Source organism: Gambusia affinis, linkage group LG02 (assembly GCF_019740435.1).
Source record: "Gambusia affinis linkage group LG02, SWU_Gaff_1.0, whole genome shotgun sequence".
Classification (NCBI taxonomy): Eukaryota; Metazoa; Chordata; class Actinopteri; order Cyprinodontiformes; family Poeciliidae; genus Gambusia; species Gambusia affinis.
Window position 1 is genome coordinate 15556600 of NC_057869.1, and position 25056 is coordinate 15581655.

At 37.1% G+C, this 25056-nt stretch overlaps 1 protein-coding gene across 1 annotated transcript; it reads right to left on the bottom strand.

Moving 5' to 3' along the window:
• Positions 1-75: 75 nt before the first annotated feature.
• Positions 76-23887, bottom strand: adam10a (ADAM metallopeptidase domain 10a). Its single transcript, XM_044138703.1, has 16 exons — positions 23504-23887; positions 17078-17228; positions 12625-12743; positions 10636-10794; positions 7408-7508; positions 6990-7148; positions 6276-6368; positions 5955-6138; positions 4964-5127; positions 4697-4880; positions 4463-4613; positions 4179-4362; positions 3594-3705; positions 3130-3350; positions 2908-3034; positions 76-2324 (listed from the first exon to the last, which is right to left on the bottom strand). Exons 1-16 carry the CDS (start codon positions 23553-23555, stop codon positions 2203-2205), a joined length of 2283 nt encoding a protein of 760 aa, XP_043994638.1. The 5' UTR covers positions 23556-23887; the 3' UTR covers positions 76-2202.
• Between the last annotated feature and the right edge of the window lie 1169 nt (positions 23888-25056).

Below are 25056 nucleotides of genomic sequence, written 5' to 3' on the forward strand. Positions count from 1 at the left end.
GGCCAACAGCTATTGTTGGCCACTAGAGGGCCAACAATGACACATTGAATACTTCTCTGATATAAAAACCGTGTACACAATTTAATCACACTTTATTCTTTCAGACACATCAAAAAGCATTTTGATCAGTTCTAGTTTATTACTTTATTTCAAGTAGTTGTAAAGAAATTAGATTTTTGCACATTTCTTGCAAGTTTGTAAAATGTTCAAAGTAAGCCAGATGGGATGTGGAACAAAAAGAACTGCACTGAAACATAGTATACAAAGACAAGAGGCATTAAAATCAGACCACAGCTCTGAATCTTTACCTTTGTTGGATTCGGTGGCTTTTATGTCAGTGCACATTTTCACATCACAATGAATAAACATTTCCCAAAGATATCAACCCACTGAGGATCACTCATATCACACTGCTTCAATATAGGGAAAAAAAAAAGAATACACACATAAATGTTTGGATATAATAATATAAAATAAAAAAAACACCATCAGCACCAAAAGCTAAGCAGTAAGTACAAAAAAAAAGTTTTTTGTTGTAAGTTTTTTTTTTCCCCCCCCAACATCTGTATGAAAACATTTCCTGTGATCTGATTTGGGAGGAAACATAGAAGGCATTTCTCTGTGATGAGGCCAGCTTGTTCACTGATGAACTCTGATTCTCTGCATAGGCTGATCAGTGACAACCTGGCTCTTTGCATAAGAGAAACAACTTTGGGATGCAGCAGCCCTCCGGACAGCAACGCTCTTTACTTTTCAGTCCCACCTCAAACCAAAGATTCAGCCATTTTCAGTGGATCTCGCTCGTCTCTTTAAAGGTGACATGAAGTACATCCTGAATGAGAACCAGTGAAGTTCAACTTGGGATCTAAAATGGCGTTACAAGAGAATCTGAAAATCAAAAGAAGTTAAAGATTTGGCTAAAAAAACAAAACATATGTATACCACATTCTCAAATATTTCCAAACCTTTGAATTTCAGCAGTTCATGTTTAGCAGTCATGCAACTTTAGTCATGCTGCTTAACGTAGGCACATTTTCAAGCAGTTACACAAACTAAGAGGACAATAAAGCTTTTCAGATGAAAACCGCAGAGAGTAACGCAAGGAAAAAAAAAGAAAAAAAAAAGGAGATTAGCAGAAGACATACTGATTGTTCGCTCTCACATAACAGCAGCGCCAAAGCGATTAAAATGTACACAATCTACCCCTTATTATACTCAGTTCCTCCACATGCACAAAGTCATCTGAACTGCAAAATATTTCACTAAAAGAAAGAAAAATCCCCATTTACATTCAAACCAAAGAGCTGAACCGACTGGTTTCAGGTGGTTTTATTTGGCCTTTTTCTTTAACAGCTGACTAACTTACTAGAGATGAATGATGGATTTACTATGATTTAGTAAAACTGTGGAACAATCTGTTGGATAAAAAACAAGTTTCTCAAACTAGTTCACTTCTGTGTACAAAAGCAAGTGCAAAACAGTCTCCAAAGTCTAACCCTCAGATTAGAGGTGACTCCATGTTTTCATGAAACTTTTTTTTTCTTTTTTCTAAAATATACATGCAACCATCTTTACACTTGAGCGCTATTGGTAATCATGAGAAAGTGAATTAGAACAGTAGACAACTCAGATCCCCTAACAAATATTTTTTCTCCGAAATAAGGGGATAAAACTCTACACAAAACAATTAGGATGCCTGCATTAGAAATCAAGCGTATTTGGTTTGGGGGAAAAAAGAAATCCTCCAGCAATGATGTTAATACGATTATTTTAAACCGGCAGCTAAAACTCATGTACCAACAAAGATGCAGGACAGACACAATTGCAGACCGGCGAGAAAACCCCCCCACAAAATAATTAAGGCCACACTAACAAAATCATATTTTCATAACAATCCGTTCTCATAAAAGATGAGAAAAAAAATCTTTCAAAGAAACAAAGCGAGATAATTAAGACCACGTGGAAAAACAACTGCAAACTTCTCCATGTTCCTCCTTGAAAGAGTAGTTTCCTATAAAAGCTTTGTGAACCATTATTAAACTGGCTCTCAGAGTAGAGGAGGGGGACGACGGCAGCCCCCACAATAAAACATCTTCGGCTCAACGTTCTTTGAAATTTGATTTTTGTGGTGAAGGTAACTCTTTGGAGTAAAGTGCTCCTGTTGTAGGCACTGAGAAGAAAGGCAAAGAGCAGCGCGTCGTCTCAGCCCCTCAGGGGTTGCATCAGAACCTGATCTCTGGACCCGTGTTGGTATTGCTGACCTCGAGGTGGCCGTTGCCGTTGCTGTTGCTGTTGTCGTTGACCTCTGTTTATTCGTAGTGTATCTGCAAGATTCATGTCAGAGAGACTCAATATGAATGACTCGGCAAAACGAGGATTTACAGGTAATAATGTCAGAAAACAAACAAGTAGTACAAGTATTTTAGCACAAATGTAACTTTTTTTTTTTTACTCATCAGAAGCCAAAAACATCACAAAATACACAAATGAATATCTATTTGGCACCCCAAGGAAACATTTGTAAAAAGCCTTAAAATAAATTCTTCCTTCGCTGCAGCAGAAACATCCCACACTGAAAATGTAAGAAAAATTCTCCACTTGTTTAGTTAGTGAGGGGGAAAAAAAAAAATCACAGCCCTTATAATCACTGCCAACATTAATACTTTTCCTTTGTAAGTTGATGAGTTTCTAGAAACTTTAAATTAGTAAGTCACAATTTTCTGTCTCCCTCTGTGAAATTTCTCAGTTTTTGCACGAACTGCTCCCAGAGCTGCACCAAAACGCAGGAAATCATCTGAACTCGTCCTATTCTTCCGACGTCCATCATGGCGCCTCGAACCATTCAAGTGACGTAGTTGCAAAGGGTCAATGCGTCATTTATGTTGTTGATTAAACATTGTTTTGTACCTGTGAGGTGTTTATGTTCAGGAAGTTTGGGGTTGTTGCTGGGTGTGTGAACACTGCAGATCTTGATGAAACCCGCCATCAGCATAATGAGAGCAATTCCCATCAACAGCACAGCCCACCAGTGAGCCTGAACAGCAGGAAATATAAAACATGTTGATGTTTTTTTATTGGAAATCGGTCTGTATGTCTTATATACTAGACAGGTCGGCTGCAGACACTCACCACAATCCAATCTGCGATGTTCTCATACAGCTCTGGGTTTAAAAACGCTTTCTTCAGCCTGGCCAGCGGCCCGTCGGCGTCCACCAGTCGGCACTTCTTGAAGACGTCACAGTATCCTTTAAAGTCGTTGCAGGGTGAGCCAGGCTGCAGCGTTTTCACTTCTTTATTAAAGAATTTAGCCCACATATCTGAACCGGTGCTGCTGCAGGTGCTGGGATCGTCTGGGTGAAATAAAGTCAAAGTAAAACCTCACAACATGTTTAAAAGAGAAAGAAAACTACACAAACAAAGAAACTGGTTTATTAAAGTAATTTGAGTGATTCTAATTAGTGTCTCTCCTTAATTAGAATAGCACTGAATAGCTAATTCATTTTCAGGTTGTGATACAACAAATACGTCTGACTGAGCAATACTACTGAAATTGTACATGTTAGATGTAATATAGAGGCAGCAGATCTACTCACTTTTTTCCTGGCAGCAAACATGGCAGAGCTCAGCTGCTTCGTTCTTGTCGTCTTTGCTGGCGCAGGTGCACACTTCCAGATTGTACTTCATACAAATAGAACCAGAGCAGATCTGGCACACAAAGAGGTAAGAAAAAGTAAAAATAATGAATGAACAGAATACAAAGAGCATCGCTCCTATTTTTATTTGTAGTCATGTAGTTCCTTTTGGAGGCACCTTTATTCATCTTAACATATGTGTGTTAGGTCACTGTCGGTGTTTATGTGCATTTAAAGGTTAGAGATGAAGAACGATTTGGTCCGAAAGTTGAAACATTAACGTGCTTCTGCATTTGCTGCCTGAAATGGGTTTCCCTTAGTTTTACTTTTGCCAAAAGAGTTGAAAATATGAGCAATTAAGCAATTTAAATGTAAAACAAGTTTCCAAAATGCAATGTAGTAATACCACTGATTGACATGTTCTGCTTTCAAACTCATTTTAGAAGTGTCTATATTTCAAAAACATTGTCAGTTTTTTTATTTTGTTTTTTACATCAAGTACTACTTATACTACACAGAAAAGTACATTAGAAATTAATTATGTACCCCATTGATGCAAACTTGTGAGTCCTCGTGGCAGGAGGTATTGTTTGCCTTTGGCACTGAGGTTGGACACAGCGCAGTGCGTCCGTTGCAAAAGCCTGTTTGAGCACATTCAGATTCCATTCTGCAACTCTCACTAGAACCCTTAAAAGTACATTCGATTGTACAACACGGGCCTTGGCTTGGACTGGGGGGGAAAAAAACATTACACACATGCAATCAGAAGTGGAAAAAGTTAGGCCATGACAATGTTGTTTGTTTGATATTGTACTCGAAGAAAAACATACCTGCAGGTTTTGCCAGGTTTAAGTTTGCACTTTTTTCCCACCTCCTCGTCGGCATTATAGCAACACTCGTCCTTACAGTCGTTGCGGTAGCCGCAGTCGCACTGCTCTCCCTCCTCCACCAGTCCATTACCACAGATAGGCTGACCAGACTCTGAGCAGAGAGACATGATTAAAACAGAATCTATCACAAACGCACAAAAAGATTTTCAACATGGTTAAACATAGAAAGCTTACCAACAAAGCAGGAATCTCTCTTCTTCGACAGAACTGCACTTATATTCCGGATACTGCAGATGGAGAACTTGTTATTGTTTTGTCTGTCCCCCGATGTGGCTCTGGCGTACATGATGAAGTTTCCCAACTCCTTCTTAATCTTCTCCCTGGATTCTCCAGGGGTGCACTCATCCCCAGAGTCATGCTGTAAAAACAGTAAGCACATAAAATGACCTGCAGGACACACAGAGGAGCTCTGAGTGAGTCGTAGTGTTTCGACTAGCTTACAGGAGAGCCAAAGTTGTGTCCAACTTCATGTGCGAAGGTGATGTGTGACACTTTAGGCGGGACATGTGAAGCATAGTTCTGCACAGTGATGATACCGGTGTTGAGAGATTTCATCTTCCCATCAGAGTAGTGCTTGCTTTTTTCACAAATGCCTCCAGAGCTTCCTGTTGAGTTGCAATAAAACAAACAAAAACAAAACAGAGCTGTAAGATAACATCAATGTTAGCAATGTTCCAGAAGAGTTACCTGGAATTTGATTAAATGTCTTTTTATCAGCTTAGTAACAGAAAAAACAGCTCAGGGTTTATTGATAAAGTCCCAAATGGCTAAATCTGACGGGACTATGTAAAAGAAAAAGCAAACACACCCAGTGATGAAGACTGAAAACATATGGTTCGGACAGATAAATGGTGGGTCTATCGAAACAAAACTACCAATTTGCAGAAGTGCCTGCAAAAAACCTCAGAGATGTGAAGACTCCCCTTCTGCCAGTCGCTCTGTCTGAGTTTCTTTTCTGCTCTTAAGATTAGAAACTCCTGAACGCGGGTTTCACTCTACAGAGCAGAAAATGGCAGACAAGCTTTAAGTTAATAAAGTAAATGTAACTAGATACTACACAAATTTACCCAAAATAACACAACTACCTAATCTGTCGTTGAGGTTGCTACATCCCCCATGATCGTTCTGAAAAAATAATTTTAAATTATAGTGGAATACTAGGGCTGAGCCACACATACGCACAGGGCCGTGTGAAGAAAAGAAGTTATTCTTGTGGAAAAGTATGAGGTATTAAAAAAAAAAATAAATAAATAAATATTATCTGTCGGCCACAAATGTTGATGTTGACAGATAATTATTTGACACATATCGTCAGATATCGTGACTGGTCAAAGCAGAAAGAACATTAAGCAACTTGGGGATCCACATGTTCTGTGAAACACCACAGGATGCAGGAAAAACAATAGAAACAGCTTCTGGCTGCGATACGGACCTGAAGGGGCGCCGACCCAAGCCAACCCGAGCACGCCGTCATCAAAGTCCCTGTCAGTGAAGACGTAGGCCAGGCAGTAGTCGTTGTGGTTCTGCTCAGAGTTCAGCTCCAGAAATTTTTCCACGCCAATATTAGGAAGGCGAAAAGGATTAGTGATGTCCAAGGTATCGGCTGTGGTATTGATCTGGACGAGGTCAACAATTACAAATTAAAAATTCAGAAGAGAAAGCTTCGTTGTGCTACAGGCTCCTGAAATGCTCTCTGCTTCATCTGTTTCAGCTCCGTTTATTTTAAACCAACTCTGCCAAAGCTTCAGCTCACCCTGATCCTTTTAACCATGAAGTTGATGTTTCGGATGCCCAAGAAGTCTGTGTCCTGGTAGATGGAGTCAATAGCCTTCACATGGCTGGAGATCTATAGAAAATGGAATTAATTAGATAAGCAGTAAGGCTCAAAAACAGAAGCTAATAAAATGCTTTTATTAATCCATATTACATCAGTCCACCGCAAAGGGGAAGACCAGGTTTTTATTTGCATAACATGAACCTGAAACAGTTGAATAGTGAAGTGGAAATTCAGGAGAGAGGAAGGGGATTTTGAGAAATAAAATGTTGACAGAAAAACCCAAATCTCAGAGTTTGATCAACTTAAAGCTACCAGTTTGTACTATAGCTCACCAGACGAGGCTTTTAAAAGATTTTTATGTTCTTGTAGGTCAAGAACACACTATATTTTGTACAAGACTTTTAATCCACTTCCTAATATTTTCTGGGACGTGTTGTGATGTATGAATCCTCAGTTCATCCAGTTTCTCACAGCACCAGTAAACTTGCAGACGCCAGAAGTTCTGCAAAGTTTTGACTGGAATGAATTGAATTTATTTCTGTACATAGACTGGATCCGTTTGTCTTGAAAAGATCTTTTTTGGAATCGAGGGTCACTGCTATATAAATAAAATCAACAGAATTCAACTGATTTATGAATAACATGCTTTTACAAACATGATATTAAGATCCTGTTTCTGTGTGCGGCTACCTGGGCGATGACGGCCTCCCTGGAGCCGTAGTATTTATGGAAGGAGTGGTCAGTCTGGATGTAGAGCTGGCAGGTGTTTTTCTCCTTCCCAGCTGCCCTCTTTTTCCTCAGAATAACTGGACCATAAGCTTCCTCGTCTTCTGTCACTCTGCTTACATCCTGTGAAAAACAACAACAAAAAAAAAACATATCAAGTCAGTTCTGACTGTTTTTATTCTGTTAAATAACACAATCCATGTCTAGAGAGAGAAAGAACAAAAAAAAATCAAAGATAAGGAACAGTTTCTGCTCTGAAACGCAAAAGAAACTCCAATAAAAAAACGGATTTAGCAAAGTTCACTCGTCCACCATCTTTGCCCAGCTGTGTTTTTTAGTCACCAGAGCAGACGGCCGGGTTCGTTGTGATGTTGGCACTTACATTGCTCGGCTCTTCGACTGCAGACGCCTGGTACTTCTTCATCCTTTCAAACACCGATTTGTCAGCACAGCCTCCCTCTGAGCCGTACTTATGAGGATAATCTGGCAGATAGAGTGGAGATACGGGAATGACTTTGAAATGCTTAAGGAACAAGTTGTATCCGTTTTGATAAGAGAGCTGATGAGTGGAAGAACGGAGCAGCTGGATTTAATAAAAGCTTTAGTGTAAGTGACATGACGCATCATGATATTAGAGTCAAAGTTTCACAACAGCAGTGGCACCAAAATGTTAATGAAAAATATACAAAATTACACCAATGCTTGTATTTAAAAGGGAAAAGCAAAAAATGCTGCTATTGCTGCTAAAATGTAACAACTAACCTTTAAAGTGCTATTAAAAAGTATCTTACTCACTGTTTTTTTTATTTTTAAAAATGCACTAAAGCAGAAAGATGTGCTCGTATTTCTGACGTGCTTAAGATTTATTGTATCGTTCTGTGTGACTGGAACTCAGCTGAAGCTTTTCTTGTTCACATGTAGGATGTTGCACATATAAAGTAAGTTTAGATGACACTTATTGAGATCTAAAGAAACTAAATGAGCTATCCTGAGTACCAAGAAGTTGATATTAGGCTGCTGGCCTGCAGTCAGCTAACTATTTTCATCTGTTCACTCTGAAGTCGACTCATCTTGGTTCTCCTTCAGTTTCCAATCCATGACTGTGGATCCGTTAGTCTTGAAAAGATTTTTTTTTTGAATCGAGAGTCACTGCTATATAAATAAAATATAGCACATCATTTTCTCACAGCGAAAATGATGTGCGAGTAGCTGATTTTGTTGAAAAACGTAGCAGCTGATTGGCAGGGAGCAGCAACAAGTGCCAAAAGGAATAGGCTCAAATTCATGGTTCATAAAACTGGAGAAAACTCTGGTTGCTGTGATTTGTGGTTTTGAAAATGTGACCTTGTTAAGACCTCAGAATATGAAGCACTATTTGAACAAATCAAACTTACCAAATAACTAATTTTTCTAACTCTGATATCAGCGAAAAGCAGAGCAAAGAAAGCCAGATATAATCACTAATGCATCTCAAACAAGATTTTCTTCTATGTACAACTGTGTACAGAGAAGAAAATCTGAATAAAGAAAAAATGTAAAAGAAATTATTTCCATTTCAGGTGCACTACTTATAAAACTACCAGCAATTATAATTAAATTTCCCAGTAAATCTTACATATATGCTATATAATCAGGGTAACTGATTAAGCCTCACATAAAGGTTATTTTAAAAGCAAGATGGCTGTAAAGCAGCAGTGAGATGTGAAACTATGCTGACCTTTACATCAAAATTAAAACATTCCCCTCCATTATTCTGTAGCAGCTGACCAAACCGGTGAAACTGACTGAACACACACTGCGGGAACAGATTCCAGCTCTGACAATGCGTTTTTCTGGCGCTTTGTCAGAAAAAGATGTCTTTGTTCTTATGAAAGAGGTCTTGTTCAACTGCTGATCAAAAGGCCTTTGACTTGTGGGCAGAAGTACAAAGAAATGCATTAAATGATGGAATTCCTATATTTCTCACATCAAATTTCCTTTCACTATCTATAAGTTTATAGTAAATGTACTGGGCGCATTGTGAGGTGAATAGAAAGCTGCTAAATTAATCTTAATTAAGATAAAACATTTGAAATGCAAGTGAAAAAGCTAGATATGCCCAGCTGTGATTTACAAGAGAGAGTTTTTTTTTTTTATTCAAAAAGGTCGAAAAGGTCAAATTAATCTAGATGTGTGTGTAAATGGAGGTTTGTTAACCAAAATGTGACACCATGGTGACATGTTATAGGTAAAATTATCCAAAAAGTACTCTGTTTAGACAATGTGTTCTTCAAAATGTCAGGTTTGTACAAAATTGGAAGGATTAGAGTGTGAAGGCAGAAATTGTTTATAATGTGAAATTTCTTTTCCAAACTAATCCAGACAAACAGCAAAATACTTCATAGTACTAGCAACACACACAAACACTTAAGGAACATTTCATCAGGATTTAAAACCACATTTGGTTCTAGAAGAATAAAAAACGTACAGTTAAAATTAGCTCATACGTCAACAAAGTGCATCTAAAAAACTAGAATATTGAAAACGATAATGACTATGGTTTGCAGATAATAAACGTCTGAATTCAGTGTTTCAGAAAATAAAATGTCCTGGTTAGTGGAAAACCAGTGGACCGACACCAGTAGATGACTTGGCTCCTAAAACCATCACAGACTGTGATACATTCACTCTGGGCTTCAAGCAACATGGACTCTGTGCCTCTCAACTCTTCCTCCAGACGTTGAAACCATTGATCTCCAAAAGAAACGAGCAATTTACGGTATTTAGAAAAGAGGATTTTGAACCACTAATCAGCAGTTCAGTCTCTGGTTCAGGAGGAGCTCGACTCGAGGAATGCAACGTTTGTCAGTGCAACGTGGCTCTTCTTGTTCTGATTTCAACCTCAAGTCATATTGAAGCTCCTCCAAATATCTGAATGAATATTTCCTGACAATCTTCTCAAGGTCGTGGTTCTCCCTGCTGCTGGGGAAGCTTTTCCTACCACACAACTTTCTGCGAATATGCTTGGATACACCACAAGATGGATGCCCAGCTTCTTAAGCAATTAGCTGATTACCAAAAGTTTCCAGTATTTCAACTTTTTAACCATATTTAAATCTGAGACAAAGAATTACAACATCTGTACACTATAATCATTAGAACTATTAAGGATTAAAGGCGTGACATATTTCACTCTATGTGTTATGAACCTATATCATGAGTTTCACTTTCTGAAATTACAAAGACAAAAAAATAAGTCGGACTTTTCCCACAATATTCAAATTTTTTGAGATGTAACTGTATACATTAAATATTTGGTAACACTTCAACTGTGTCATCCGGTAATTAATGACACTTCTAATGGAGTTTTAAAGCAAATTTTATAGAACTTTGATTTAAAATTGACCGAATAATGCAAAGTTGACACTTTTAATGACCTTTTAATGCAACTTTTAGTCCAACTGTGCGTAAAACGTGTCATTATTTACCGAATGACATAAACATTCATGAAGACTCCTTTGAGTTCATAACATGTGTTGCGTCATGCGGGTCTTATGCACATCCCTTCACATAAATTGTTAGCACTTATTTTTACTTCATTCCGTAGACGTTGGTTTTAAACAGTACTTACGAATATCATCTTCATGATAGATGACGGAGTGGAACGGCACATTGCTGTGCTCCAGATACCTCTCTGAGGGCTCGACATAAAACGTTCCTTGGTGGGTTTTAATGAATCCCTCGAATCGCCCGTCAACCACCGAGCCGTGAGTCAGAGTCCCCTGTTCACCTGCCAAACAAAGGAAAGAGCAACAAAAGAAATCTAGATCACGTCCTGTTAAACAGATAATCTCAGTCATAAGATGCCCCCAGACGACGTTCCCAGGCACAAAACCATAATGGCATAAACTTCCCACTTCACCTTTTGTTTAAGACAATTAAAGCCCCTTTCCTGATGTTTATGTGAACTTACAAGGAGACGTGCAGCAGGAAGAGGAGGAAAGGAAATTAAAATATGTTGGGGGATGGGATGGAAGAAAACTGGATTTACACTACTCACTCGGGTGTATTTATATATATCTATCTGGTAAAATACAACTCAGATGACGCAGACTAATCTGTAGTATGAAATTAGGATAAATGAGGCAGAGACCTTGATTTTTGTAGCATCACACAACCTTTTAACTTTTACCTTTTTATCTCCAAAGAGAATTGCTCTCCTCTTGAATTAAAAGGCCCTCATAGATTTTACTCTGAAGTTAAAATAGTGTCTTAGTATAGAGAAATCAAAGCATTACACTTGTCCCTCAAAATAGTGTTTTATTGACATTCCACATTGGGTTGTGGGTTTTGTTTTTATAAAACTACAAGAAGCTACTCTTAATTCCTTAAAAACACAAGGTCACGAGGGTTCCTCAGTTTATCCTCTTTTATTTCCAATAATTCTTAATAAACAACATCAAGTTCAATGCTGAATGCTCAAATGTGAAAATGTTAAAAGAACGCAACTGCTCTTATTTTACAAAATAATTTAATATCTTTAAACCACGTTTTCTAATTTTCATGAATAAATTCCTGACTTCTAAGACTTTTATTTCCTTTATCCTGATTTTAAAACACACAAAAAAGAAAGTAAGGAAGTAAAAACACAACTAAAGAAAGGAAGGACACAATGACAGGCAGGAGGAAATGAATAGTGGATGAAAGAAAAAAGGAGAAAGAAAATGAAAGAGCATAAGGTATGACCGAACTAAACACGTGTGAAAGGAAATGAAAACTGTCACAAGAAAGAAAAGGAGGGTACAAGGAAAGGATGGAAGGAATACAAAATACAAGAAGAAGAAGAGAAGGACAGAAGGAGAAAAGCAAAAGAGTACAAATATTAAAGAGCCGAATGAAGAGGAGTGGGAATGAAGAATATGCAGACATGGTATTTATCAGAACGTTTTAGCTAAAAGAGATACTATTGTGAAGACGCCTTTATACTCATTTATTCTGATTGGACAGCAACAGGGATTACCCACGTTTAAACCTGGTTTTAATTGCTTGATCAACCCTGGCTGGCGGAGTCCAGGCTGAAGTGCAGAATGACGCTCTGAACCGTCATGAAAAAAGCTTTGTCTAAACAAATCCACACTCTGGTGGTGTTGGGTTGGATAATGTTTGGTTTTCTATCGCTACATCAAGATGTTTATTTCAGAGTAAAGAATTGCAAGATGCAATGTTGATATTTTTCACTCATCTCAAAAGTAAATCTCAAAGTAAAGGATTTCCAAAAATAATAATAAAGACAGAACAGAAAAACCCCAGCCAGGTTGAACCCAACTTGCTCATTTCCTTTTTGCCCTCAGTGAGTCCTCTAGCAGCACCAGTCACCTGAAACCATTTTTTAACTGTTTTTTTTCTTCCTCCATTGTTTTTGTTGGGTGAAAAAGGAGCCAAAAAAAAAAAAACAAGGGGAAATGTTTTAAAAATTATTATACTGATAGGTTTAGAGCCCTATTTGATTTTGATAATTAGTAAGACTTGTGGAGTTATTTACAGTAAGTCATTTAAAAGAGACAGACAGACAATGAAGAAACTGTAAACAGGAAATGATGTAAGGAAAGCGCGGCCTTACCGAAGATTTCTCCACTGTAAATATGTGACGTGTCAATGGGTTCCTCTTGCTCTGACGTCTCAATGACGAGATCCGGAGAAAAGAGCTTTGTATCTCTCCTCAGCCGCAAGTTAAAATGTCTAAAGAGAAAAAAAAAAAAGGAAAATTAGCTTCAGCAATAAACAAACGTATCTCACAAAATAAAGTCTGTACTGGAAAACACAGATTCACAACAAAAACCTCAGGGCTGCAGTACAAACAACCACAATCAAAGCGTTGTCACTTCTTTCCGCAGGCTGTTGCCTAAACATTTTCTCTATAATAGTGATGTCAAAAGAATAGATTAAAAAAAGAAACTCATCGATGATGTAATCCCATATGATGAGCCACTAGCTTACCAGAAACTTGCAGTGCTGCTTGAAACTCCTCTAACGACAAAAAATATCCGTGCTTAACATAATTCTTATGCAATCACACGACTGTGAAGGTTCTTCCACATGACTCAACTCTGAATCACCACTGCTTCTTACTCACTGGGACCCTGTGAGTTCAACCATTTTGGCTTCATCATGTTAGTAAAATGAGGGCACTTCTATATCAAAGCTATATTTCTCTCCCATTATATTTGTTGGTTCAGATATATAATATAACTTAGTCGTGCTTCGATGCAGTTGGCAGTGCTGCAGGATAAATAATGAGTCCTCTGTGAGAAATAGCAACGAGTTCTGACCAACAACAAGTCTTACAGAGAGCAGCTCTGACATTACAACATGCTAGTCACTGTATCTCATTCTATTTTTTATTACCAAGCCACATATTTGCTTGGAATATCATCTGCCCTGATTTCTACTCAGCATCAGACACTGATAAACTCCATATTAGTAAAAATCAAGTTTCTAAATACTAAAAAATATCTGTTCGCAGTTAAAAACTAGCGATCAGGCCCAAAATCTGGGTGTAGTGATGGACTCTGAACATCCATAGCCACATAAATACAGTTACAAAGACGACCTTCTATCACCTGAAGAACATTTCTAGGATTAGTGAATCAGTGAGATATAGAGAAACTTATCCATGCGTTTCTCTTCAGTCACATTGATTACTGCAACAGTGTCTTCGCAGATCAATCAAACAGCAGCTAATACAGAATGCTGCTGCTGGCATTCTGGCTAAAACCAGGAAGATAGATCACATCACCTCAGCTTAAAATCCCTGCACTGGCTCCCTGTAGTTCAGAGAAAAGACTTTAAAATACTTTATCAGTTTATAAATCACTGGACAGTTTAGCACCACAAAAGATTAAATATCTGTTGTTGTATCAACCGCTCAGGTTTTCTGGTTCTGCTCTGCATCCCCAGAAACGGAACCAAAAATGGATAAGCAGCATTCAGCTTCTATGCACCACAACTCTGGAACAAACTTCCAGAAAACTGCAAAACTGCTGAAATGCTGAGTGCCTTTAAATCTAGACTAAAAACCCTCATGTTTCAAGTTGCCTTTGAAGCATAAGAATTAAGAATTTAACCATGGCGCCTGACTAAATGTAATGCTTCAATTGTTGATTCTATGTTGCATGGCTTTTTTTTTTATGATGTAAAGCACTTCGAAATGCCTTGTTACTTAAATGTGTTGTACAAATAAAATTGGATTGATTGATTGATTGATTGATTGATTGATTGATTGATTGATTGATTGATTGATTGATTGATTGATTGATTGATTGATTGATTGATTGATTGATTGATTGATTGATTGATTGATTGATTGATTGATTGATTGATTGATTGATTGATTGAAAAGGGTCAGACAGAGAGCAGGATTTCCCTCTGCAGGATGAATCTTTGACCTGTCCAAGCATTCACATTTTCCTCATCATTCAGCCCCCAGTTTCCACCACCTTTCAGGCAGGTTTGGTTTTATTTTTTCATACATAAGACATTATTAACTGGAATGTTAATATTAATCATATATTTTACTTACGTCCACATTGTGAACAAGTGGCAAACTGCTGCTTGCTAAATGTCAAACTCTAAATAGGATTTCAAATAAAATCTGCAGATGAAAAAAAAAAAGTGTAAAACAGCAGAAAATGTAGGGAGTGAGTTTGTGTTATATTTTCTCACTATTACAGACGTGTATGAAATGTCAAAGATGTTTTCATCTGCATGTGACCATTATGCACACCATTGAACATGTAAACACATACAGAAACCGGAAGCAACAAAAAAAAAAAGTCAGCATAGCCACCAAACTAGATTTATATAACTGGTAATTCTACAAATGAGGCCAAAGACTAAATCAAATGCATTTTTTTCTTCAATCACAGCATGTCTAGTCTGTGCATGTAAAGGCTCTAATACAAAAGCGGAACACTGGTGTTATTTGTGGGAATGGGTGTGGCTACCACTGATATAGACAAAGAACAAACAGGAAACAGCCGACTGTATCAAAGGTGACGTCTGTCACTGACACCATGAACGAAAGCACATCCAAATTATCCACAATAACATTCCAAATATTAAAACTGCTGCTGGTCATCTAACTAACTGGTATCCAGTAAGATATTCCACAGAAAGAATGTGAAGAACCTGTAAAGGTTAATTATAACACTGTGGGCCAAAGGGAAATCCAGTTTGCAGAAGCCTGATATAACTGTAAGAACTGGTTTAAAGTTTGCTCGACACTTGTTTTAAATACACATTCTGATTTCTGTAGCTAAATAAATCAGGCAAAAATCTAAAGATAGGAGATTCACAGTCTGACGATCACCATGCAGCACTGAAAGGTGAAGGAGAGACAACCAAAATAAAAGCTAGACTTCTATCTAAGACATCCTCTTTGCTGATAAAGATGAACGTATAATTCCTAAAATTCAACACAGAAGTACTAGAAAAATGTTGCAAAATCAATAACAATGCAAACAGATCATATTTCTCCATAGACAACACAAGCAAAATGTTAAGACATTCTGCTTTACATGACCCTAAAGCAGCTTATGATTCTGTGTACAACATTTTATTTGTTATTCAAATAAAATCTACAAAATGTGCATACATCCGTTTTCATTTGGACTGTGGACTCCGTTACAAAACAGTAACTCTTTAACAAACAACCATCCAAGAGCAAAGCGACATTAAATAATCCAGCAGCTCAAATTTTGCATGAAGCTCTGTAAACCTTTCTTTCCTTCTGGTAGACTTGACACTCATTAACGTGGCTCATTTGTCTAATTTTACAAGCTTCTGCATCAAGGGTACACTTGCTGCTGTTCACTCCAGGTAAGTCACAGATGCATGATATAATAAAAACATGCAACATGCAATGTTATTGTAAATATTTATTTTCCACCATCAAAATCTCCCCCATCACTCTGCATTAGTTTTAATGTCTTGGTCACTAAAATCTATAGCTAATCTAGGAGAGCAGATTCTGAATGGCAAATGGTAATGGCCTTCTAAATACTGCATCCAAGCAGTTTTTCTGCTTCTGCAATATTGAGCAAACTGCTTAGGGCTGGAAAGGATTAATCAGATTCATTGATTATTGAAATAATCATCAACTAATTTAGCAATTGATTAATAACACAGCCTCAAAAAGAGGCTATTTACTGAAAGAGCATGTCACTCAGAGCTACAACTAAAACCGAACAAAAACTACAGACCTTCAATGACATGTCAAATTTAAAATGAAAAAAACTTATCTTAAAAGATTTAAAAAATAAAACAAATTTATCTTAAAAAAGGTTCTACTGGGTTCTATTATGAAATCCTCAAGTGATGTAAGCACATTTTGCTAGCCAATAATCAATTTCTTAATCCAGTGATGAACTCTATGCTGCATTAATGCCAAGTCAAGCAGAAATAGCTGAGCTGTTACTGTATTTTAGGAAATAAATGCTTATTTAAAATTAATTAATTATTTCTATATTGTATTTTTCAAGATATTCCAACAGTCTATAGATAAAAAGCCCTAAGTGGTTTTTAAATGAAAAATCTGCAGAATGTGGCCAATTTTTTTTATCCATCAATAGAAAAGTTGATAACTAAAATAATCGTTAGCTGCAGCCCTAAAATGGATAATGCCAACGGTGATCTAATATATTGAGAAGCTCAAGTGCAGACTAATCGCTGGGATTTCCCATAACTCCACTCAAAAAAAAAAAAAAGAAAAAGAGTTTGCTTGTTAAATTCCTACTTCCAAAGAGAAACCACGTGCAACAAAAATGGGAAGTGTTCCAACTTAGCTGTCTACATTACTGTGCAAGATATTAAATGACATAATAAACTGCATTTTTGACATTTTAAACTGCATTGGTACATGCTGGACAATCTTTTCTTTCCCAGAAAGGAGTGACATAAAGCAGACAAAGGATCCAAATTTCCACCGCAGATTAGTAAGATTTCAGCGAGGAAGGGTGTGGGTGGGTGTGTGCGTGCGTGTGTGCATGCGTGTGTGTGTTTTGAATTGAACTGACCTTCCATGAGCATGGAAGTCCAAGTGAACCGTCTTGTCTTGCGGATGAAGTGCCCTTTTGGCTCTCTGATGACTGCTGTGCAGAGCTTCTGTGTCATACGACAAACCCTCATAATGGCGAATATATTTGTTCAGCGGCTTTTCAAACTGGCCTGAAAGACAAGTCAATGACACAATGAGGCAAACTTTGCTTAAAAAAAGTCAGATGCAACGAAATTTCTCTGATTTCTGCGACAAAACGAAACATTTGAATGAGCAGTCGAATGAGTCATGCTAGAAAATGTTAGGAATGTCTCCAAAACTGAGCAGGGCAGAGCTGTCACTCCCAGCACAAGTGTAAAAGGCTTATTCATCTTAACGCCTCAAATCCACAGAGCTCCTCCAGCCATCTTTCATTCTATCCGCTTCCTTTGTTCGTTTATCAAAAACACAGAGTCCTCAGTTTAACACAAGGGGAGCAGAGCACATGATGCACGTCAGGTGACTGGGGGTCTGTTTCCACAGAGTAGCCTGTCTCAATGCCAGTGAATGAAACTGCTGAAGGCTAGTAAGAAGCTCCATTCCAAGGAAACACTGGATGCCATTTAAATACTAGTCTCTGTTTATGTTGTCACGGCAGTTTTCAAAATAATAGCATTGCGGTTGACAATTTATTATTAAGCAGAGAACTTAAATAATTGATTTAGCCCCATTAACCTTCATGAAAGTATTAAAGCTCAAAATACAAATGGCGGAATAAATAGATGACAATTAATGTTATTATTCTTAATAAAACCAATTTATTGAAAATACTAGAGGAACCAAAGAAACATTACGGAATATATAAATGCACCGATCAGGTTGAAATACCAATTTCTGGTTTGCTTCAACAGAAAATGACAAAATAACAATAATGAATGAAATGATTCCTTTTGGTTTTAATGACTTCACAACAAAGTGCATAAATGAACCAATGTTTGCTGGTGTTTACCTGGGTGGGTCAGATGTTTTTTAATGTATTAGTAAATTTCACTTTTATTTTGTGTTGCTGCATTAGTAGCTCATTAAATGCTGCTGTTAAAAAAAAAAAGAAAAAAAAAATGCTACAAGACCGAGTGAGTCAAACTCAGTCGGTTACCGGTTGTAACTGGTTGCGATAAGTTTGACTTATCACAACTATGAGGAAATATGATTTATTTCTGTCATGCTCACACAGTATTCTGATAAACAAACCAAAAAACACTATGCGGGTGAGTCCATGTGAAATATTTGAGGTTATAATGCCTTACTTTTACAGTGGTAAAGCACTATGACTGCAAGAAATGAAGGTCAGAGACATTTGGTCTGAAACACCAAACGTTTTTATTTTTCCACCCCTCTGCTTTGCTCTGTGAAGTGGGAGTCACAACTCCCCAAACAGGGAGGGAGAGGCTGTACCAGGCTAGCAGCAACTTGTTCATGAATGCACATAGAAAACAGCAACAATCTGCTGCTCTCGTCCATTTCTAAAATGGCAATAATGTAAACAAACTAAGACAGGCAAAAACCAGGCTTAGGGATGCCTGGACGGGCTTAGAGTGAGGATGGCGGGTATTTTTCTAATCAAGTAATGTAAATTTAGCACTAAAATAAATGCCGCTGTCCCAGATTGCAAGATCTCCTCTGTCAGGAGGAAGTGGAAACTTTATTGATGTTTAATATTGACAGTAAGTAGCCTTTACATGTTTAATTCTGGGTCTAACAGCAATTTTTCTTATTTAAAAAAAAATGGAAAAAAGGGATTTTTGTCCACACTCAGTAAATAAAACTTGCCTATAGCCATAAAACCCTAATCATCCTCTTAAAAGAATAATTTATAAAGCATAATAAATGGCTACTGTGTAAATGTATTTGTTTTATGGTTATACTAAAGAAACACTGCTTTATTTCTACTTTGAGGTTTAGAAAGATAAGAGAATATATTCTCTAAAGCAAATCCACCTGACTTTTATGCAGTTTTCTACCTTAAGCTCCTAAAATACAGAGCTGCTGCTAAGATTGTGCAGACTGTATAATCACACTGATTTTAAATGTTTTATTCTATGTTTTTAATCCGTCTAATTTCTTTTTTTTTTTTACGATAATCTTTAAAGATTCTTATTTTAAAATCGTGTGCTATTAGTTAAACAACAAGACCAAATAAGAAAGAAACGAATTGAATGAAAAATTCTATTTTTATGTTCAATGAAAAAAGAATGACGTTTGCAGCAGTTTCTAAAAATGCTCAAAATGGTCATGAAAGCCCATCAACGATTAGTTAAAATGAACCTCTGATCTCATGTAGTTTGCTTAAAATCACATGTTTAGTTGACTTCAAAGATGCGCATGGCACATCCGCACGAGATTTGCATCTACACAAACACATGTCACACCCGAGTTATTTGAAGTCTCTGTGGGTGATCCAGCACAAACCCGTTCAAAATAATAACGCTTCTGCTTTTTTTTTTTTTTTTGTTCTGGAACAGCCCAGTTTCACCCCTAACGTTTTACACAAGGATTAATGGATAGTAATTAATACTAAAGGAGAAGTAATTCAAACATTTTTCTACAGTTTCTCTGCTGCCGCACATCTTCAGGATTGCAGAGCAAAGTGTTTCGAGTGCCTTTGCAAAGAGAAGCTCTTGACAGAAAGGAAACTGTTTTGCTGACAAGAAGCGAGGAAGTGGTAACAGCATGGATTCCACTCTTCTGATTCTTCTTAAGCGATGCTTAAATAAATACTCTTAAGGAACGACAACAACGAAATTAAGAAAACAAATCTTAAACCGACTCAGGATTTTTTCCACCTAAGTCAGGTGAAAAAAGCCTGAGTCACATCAACAAAATTATGCCAGACAAATAACCAAACAGGACTTAAAGCACTGCTGGGCTGGAGTACAGGGACGTCATGTCATCACAATGTGGTTTGTGAAAGCAGCAGTGTAGTGCAGGTGCTGGACTCAGTCTGCTATTGTTTTGAAAGTGTCTGCTCCAATTTTATGCTAACATTGACAGGAACTGACACAGCTGCTGCAGATGATTTATATCACCTCCTTCTGCTGCTATTCTTTAGACATGAGAAATTTGAAAAGGATCTTGTAGAAATTATGAGAGTTGACCCTCACCTACTCACAACTTAGTATTTGTGAATTTGTCTGCCACACATAACTCCAAATTATTTGTGATCTATGCCTAGAGCCTATTTTAAACATCTGAAAACATCTGTATCCCCTTTTTGCGCTTATTGTCTTTATTTTATTTGTATAATATATGGCTGACTTCTGGTTTTTGATTTGATGCTTTTATTTTGATAAGATAACGTTCGCTGTATATATTATAGAACGGCAGCTTAATGACAGAAAGTAACGGAAGAAAGGTTGCAACGTTAAGTGTATTTTGTTATTAGTGGCCGTTTTGATAGACGCACAAGGTGTGTTTATTTTGTAAACAAAAAAGGAGATTTCTAATATAAATTGGTTGAAATTGTGAATTTGTTTTATTGTATACAAACACAAGGGTATAGCTTTTGAATCAGAGTTGACATTTTCAGTTGTGAATGTTATTGTTAGTTCACACTTTATGGTTGTAAGAGCATGGTTTTGTACCTTACACTGTCTTTTTCTTGTGTGTTTGTACATACAGCTCCTCCTTCAGTGAAACTCTGGGTTTATTTCTAATCAACCTCACTGCCTTGGGGGTTGGGGGGTGGGGGTGGGGTCTGCTACACATGTGTTCAGTCATCACATAATTAATTATAATTTCCTTTTTTGGCATTTGCTCTAAATTCTCAACAAAACTTAAAGCAGCTTTAATCCAGATTGTACATGAACCCCCTCCTCTCTGACATCAGCAGCAGTAAACGTATGTGGGCCTTTAACGCAGCCAAGTCGGGCTCCAGCCATCTTGGATTTCATAAAGCACTTCCAGAGTGATATTAAGGTGTCTTTTTGCCGTTTCGATGTATTTTGTGAAAGGACAGATAGTAGATGCGGCAGAAGTGAGCCAGCCTCTACTCTGCTGCTGACTGAACAGTGGAGGACATCACAGCCTTCATCAGCTGACTCGTATCAGGGCGAGCAGGCTTTTTGGTGGAGGGAGCGACGTAGAGATGACATATGGTTTGTGCAACCACCCACTCACAGGTTGCACAATCAGTTTCTTTTGTGACAGAGGATATTGGCTGGTTCTATCTAGACTACTGTGTGAGAAAAACCATGCCAGATACGGCTTCCTTTTACTCCCTAAAGACGATAGATTATTAAAGTTTTTCCAAAATAAAAAGAAGTGCTTAAGTGTTATTTAAAGCTGCTGAATCTACTGTAGTCAGAGGAAAGACAAGTCATCTGTCTGCTATGCTTTCCCTGTAATTTTGACTTAATTAGCTACCTGTCTGTGCCTATGTTAATCTTCTTCCTGAAGATCATATTACTTTTCTTCATCCATTTCAAATCACATTGAACTGAATGTAAATATCTAATTTAATCAAACATTTTTCATGGTGTATGAACAATCATCTCATCTTGAATGTGAACAAGACAAAAGAGAAGATTGTAGATTTCCAGAGAAACAGAGTTAGGGTAGCTGTCAGAGGCTTCTTCACGACAACTGTAACACAGACGTCTACAGGACACCCTGTAGCCATCTACCACAACTTCATGAAGAACCTTGAATGATATGAGTTGCAACAAATAATTTTTTTGAATTTAACTGAAACAAGGACAAATTTCTAAATAAGCTAAACATAGTTGTATTACATTTTAACTAAAAAGTGTATTATAAATATGTTTTTATTTGGAACTGCACTATGAAATGAACTTGGATCTATTAATATGTTTTCAGTTCTGTCTCATACTTGAGATTTTGTAAATAAATTTAAACAGTGCCACATTCGCCCAAATGCGCTCGCAAATGTGCAATCAGTAGGCAACTTGGGGGTAAATGCCGTGTCTAGGGGCAGATCGACATGTGACACGATGAAGCTGGAATCAAACCCACAACGTTCAGATTAAAAGACAATTACATCTCCCAATAAGCTAGATTCACCGATAAGAAAATACATAAACAATAAAGGTCTTGTTTTATTTATTTATGCAGGAGTTTGCCATATATACTCAACATTAAATATATTATTTAATTATTATATTAAACAAAGAGAGTTGCAGTATTTGTGAGTGGCAGCCCAAAATGACACCAGTTTTAGATACTCATGAAGTAACTATGTCTATAACAGAGACACACCGATCAATCGGCCAGACTTGGGAATCAGACAAAGTTTCATTAATCAGCTCTGATGAGTGATAAACAGACCAAATGCTGAGATATCTGGCACTTTTCTAACTAACAAACTAACTAACAGCAGGTCTTCGTGACACACTGTCCTGGATATTCTAGATGTTTCCTTGATTTAACACACCGTTGCGCAAAAGCCAGCTAATCAGCCATAAACTGAAACATGTAAAGCATCCCAGGCAGCGTGCCTTGAGGAGCTGGGTTGGCAAACACTGACAGATGCAATTAGAAGCACTTTTATTCCTGTAAGCCTTTGATAAAGGTTAGACCTGTGGTTTGATCAATAAATGGGAAAATCTTGTAAATCCTTCACTTTCAGCTAGTTCTAGTACTACTGCTTTGATCAAAAGACGTGAAGCACATTTTTCTCCTTTCTGCATCAGACACAAACTGGTACTGGCAGGTCCGACTTCACAGAACATCTAAAATTACAATCAGCCAGGAAAAACATAAATGACATTGTTCATAAAAACAATGTCATAGGAATCAAAATTAAGCAATTATTATCAATGGTCAGAGAAAACTATAGTTTCGGTTAATTTTGAAGACTTTCAACACTTAGATTTTTTTAGATCTTAAAACAATGGTTGTCCCACTGGATTTACTTTAAATAGTGGCTTTCAAAAGCACGACACAATGCTTACAAGTGAAACAGCTCAACTTCAATTAAGTTGATAACTGAATTAGCTGCTTGATCTGGGGAGAAACTAGAAAATAGCTGACATTTACCTTTGTACAGCTTTGTCTTTTGCTAATGTAACTATGAGGTGTCATTGTAAGTAACGAGTTGAGCGAAGTTTAGAGAACCTTTTGGCAATATTTCCAGAACTAGTGAATGTTTCCTGCTCCTGTCTGTATAGATTTGGCTAACTGTCCGACCTAAGAGCTCCTGCTCGTAGACACATGCGTTTTCCCACTCAAGAACTGTCAAAAAGCTTCTATTTACCTTGCGTGTGTCGGGTTTAATTATTCAACCTGGCATCAAAGCTAATTTTGTCACGCTTGGAACTGACTCATGTTCAGGCACTACTCTTAACATGAACATTAGCCACCTAGCTAGCAAGTTAGAAAGCCAGAGTACAACTGTTTGATCAGCGCTATTACTGAACACTTTCCCCGTGTGAGTGAATGGAAAACTTACCTCTAATATCCTGTAGGTAGCAAAAAATGATAAATAATTTGAAAAATATCATATCCGACTGCCGTTTAGTACTAGTGAACTAAGCTAAAAATACGCATAAAACCCGTAAAGTGCCTCTCGTTTCGTTGTGTTGTTTCACTCGCAGCTTGTCGTCGCCCTCTTCCTAGTTCGCTCCCATAACAAACACCGGCGGCTCCGATACGAACTCACAAGCAGACAGGCCCCCCTCCCTTCCGGTGTGTACTGCCAAGAGAGTGTAGACACACCCTTTCAGTTACCAAAGCACAACACGAAATCACCTCTAAACAACAATTCTCTTTACAGTAGGATAGTAAAACGCTGTTTCAATCCTCTGCAACGACTCTGACACCCGGCGTTATTGTACATGTCAAGTTTTTTGCCTCTATTTACATTTGCTTTCTTACGAAAAACAGACTTCCGGGTTCACTGACTGGACATTTCAATGTACTCTTTTGATTGGGGGGAGATGAAATCTGGACAATGTTTTATGTAAAATATGGCTAAAATGAAGAACAAATACTAATAATTAGCGATATCCCACATTATAGAGATTAAAGTCGGCATTAAGATTTTATTTGCTGTGTTTATTATTTATTTAATAAAAAATGTAAATATGTACAATACCTTGTAGGAATGCAAAAAGTAGACAGTACAATACCTTGAAAAGCATTCATATTTATTTAACTCTCCTACATTTTGTCACGTTATATTACAATACATTTTTTGAGCTGTAAGGGTACAATATACAGGATTTTCACATTTTTCATAAATATTTATTAAGACTTTCGAAAACTTCACAGTTTATTAACTTTATCTGCTGTAAGGCTCCTCAACAAAAAGCTTACAATTTAATTTGTGTCATATGACAGAATAATTTAATTTTGTTTTGCTTTTACTTGTTCCTTTTTATCTTGGTACTTATTTATTTATTTATTTTTGTGCACAGTCGTGTGTGTGATGCAGTTTTTCTTGACTGCACCTCATATGAGAGGTACTCTTAATTTCATTGCACTGTTTCACTAAACATTAACAATAAAATATTCATTCATTAGAAGTGTGGCATGCAACTGTATTCAACATATAAATTCTCCCATTACATAACTGTTAATTGATGTAGAAAATGTAATTCTTTATCTAAAATTAAAGCATAAACATTTATTGTTATTATTTTTTATTTAAAATAATAGTATCCTTGTTTGGCTTTAGTAGGTTTATTTTAAAGGAAATCAAGCCCAACTATGTTCCCAAAACCTTCTATAATTCTAATTGTTACGTTTTTAAAGAGAATTAAAATATGAAATTTACATAAAGGAGCAAGTCTATAAGTCTAGATATATAACATTAAAATGTTGTAACTTTTTTATGAAATTGTCCCTGATTTTTATTTGATTAATAAGATCATTTGTATCACTTCTTCTACTATTTAAAAAAACAATTACACTGTCAAGTACTTTCTGTGTTTTTTGTACACTGGATGAACCAGGAGGTCAATTTCAGTCTTTACAACCTCACAATCTTCAAAATAGCAATCA

Coding starts and splice junctions, on each gene's coding strand:
- adam10a (XM_044138703.1), bottom strand. CDS start 23,555: ATGATATTTTTCAAATTATTTATCATTTTTTGCTACCTACAGGATATT. Junction 6,139..6,275: donor TCATGGTTAAAAGGATCAGG/GTGAGCTGAAGC, acceptor GACCTCGTCCAG/ATCAATACCACAGCCGATAC. Junction 4,363..4,462: donor AAACCTGGCAAAACCTGCAG/GTATGTTTTTCT, acceptor TTTCCCCCCCAG/TCCAAGCCAAGGCCCGTGTT.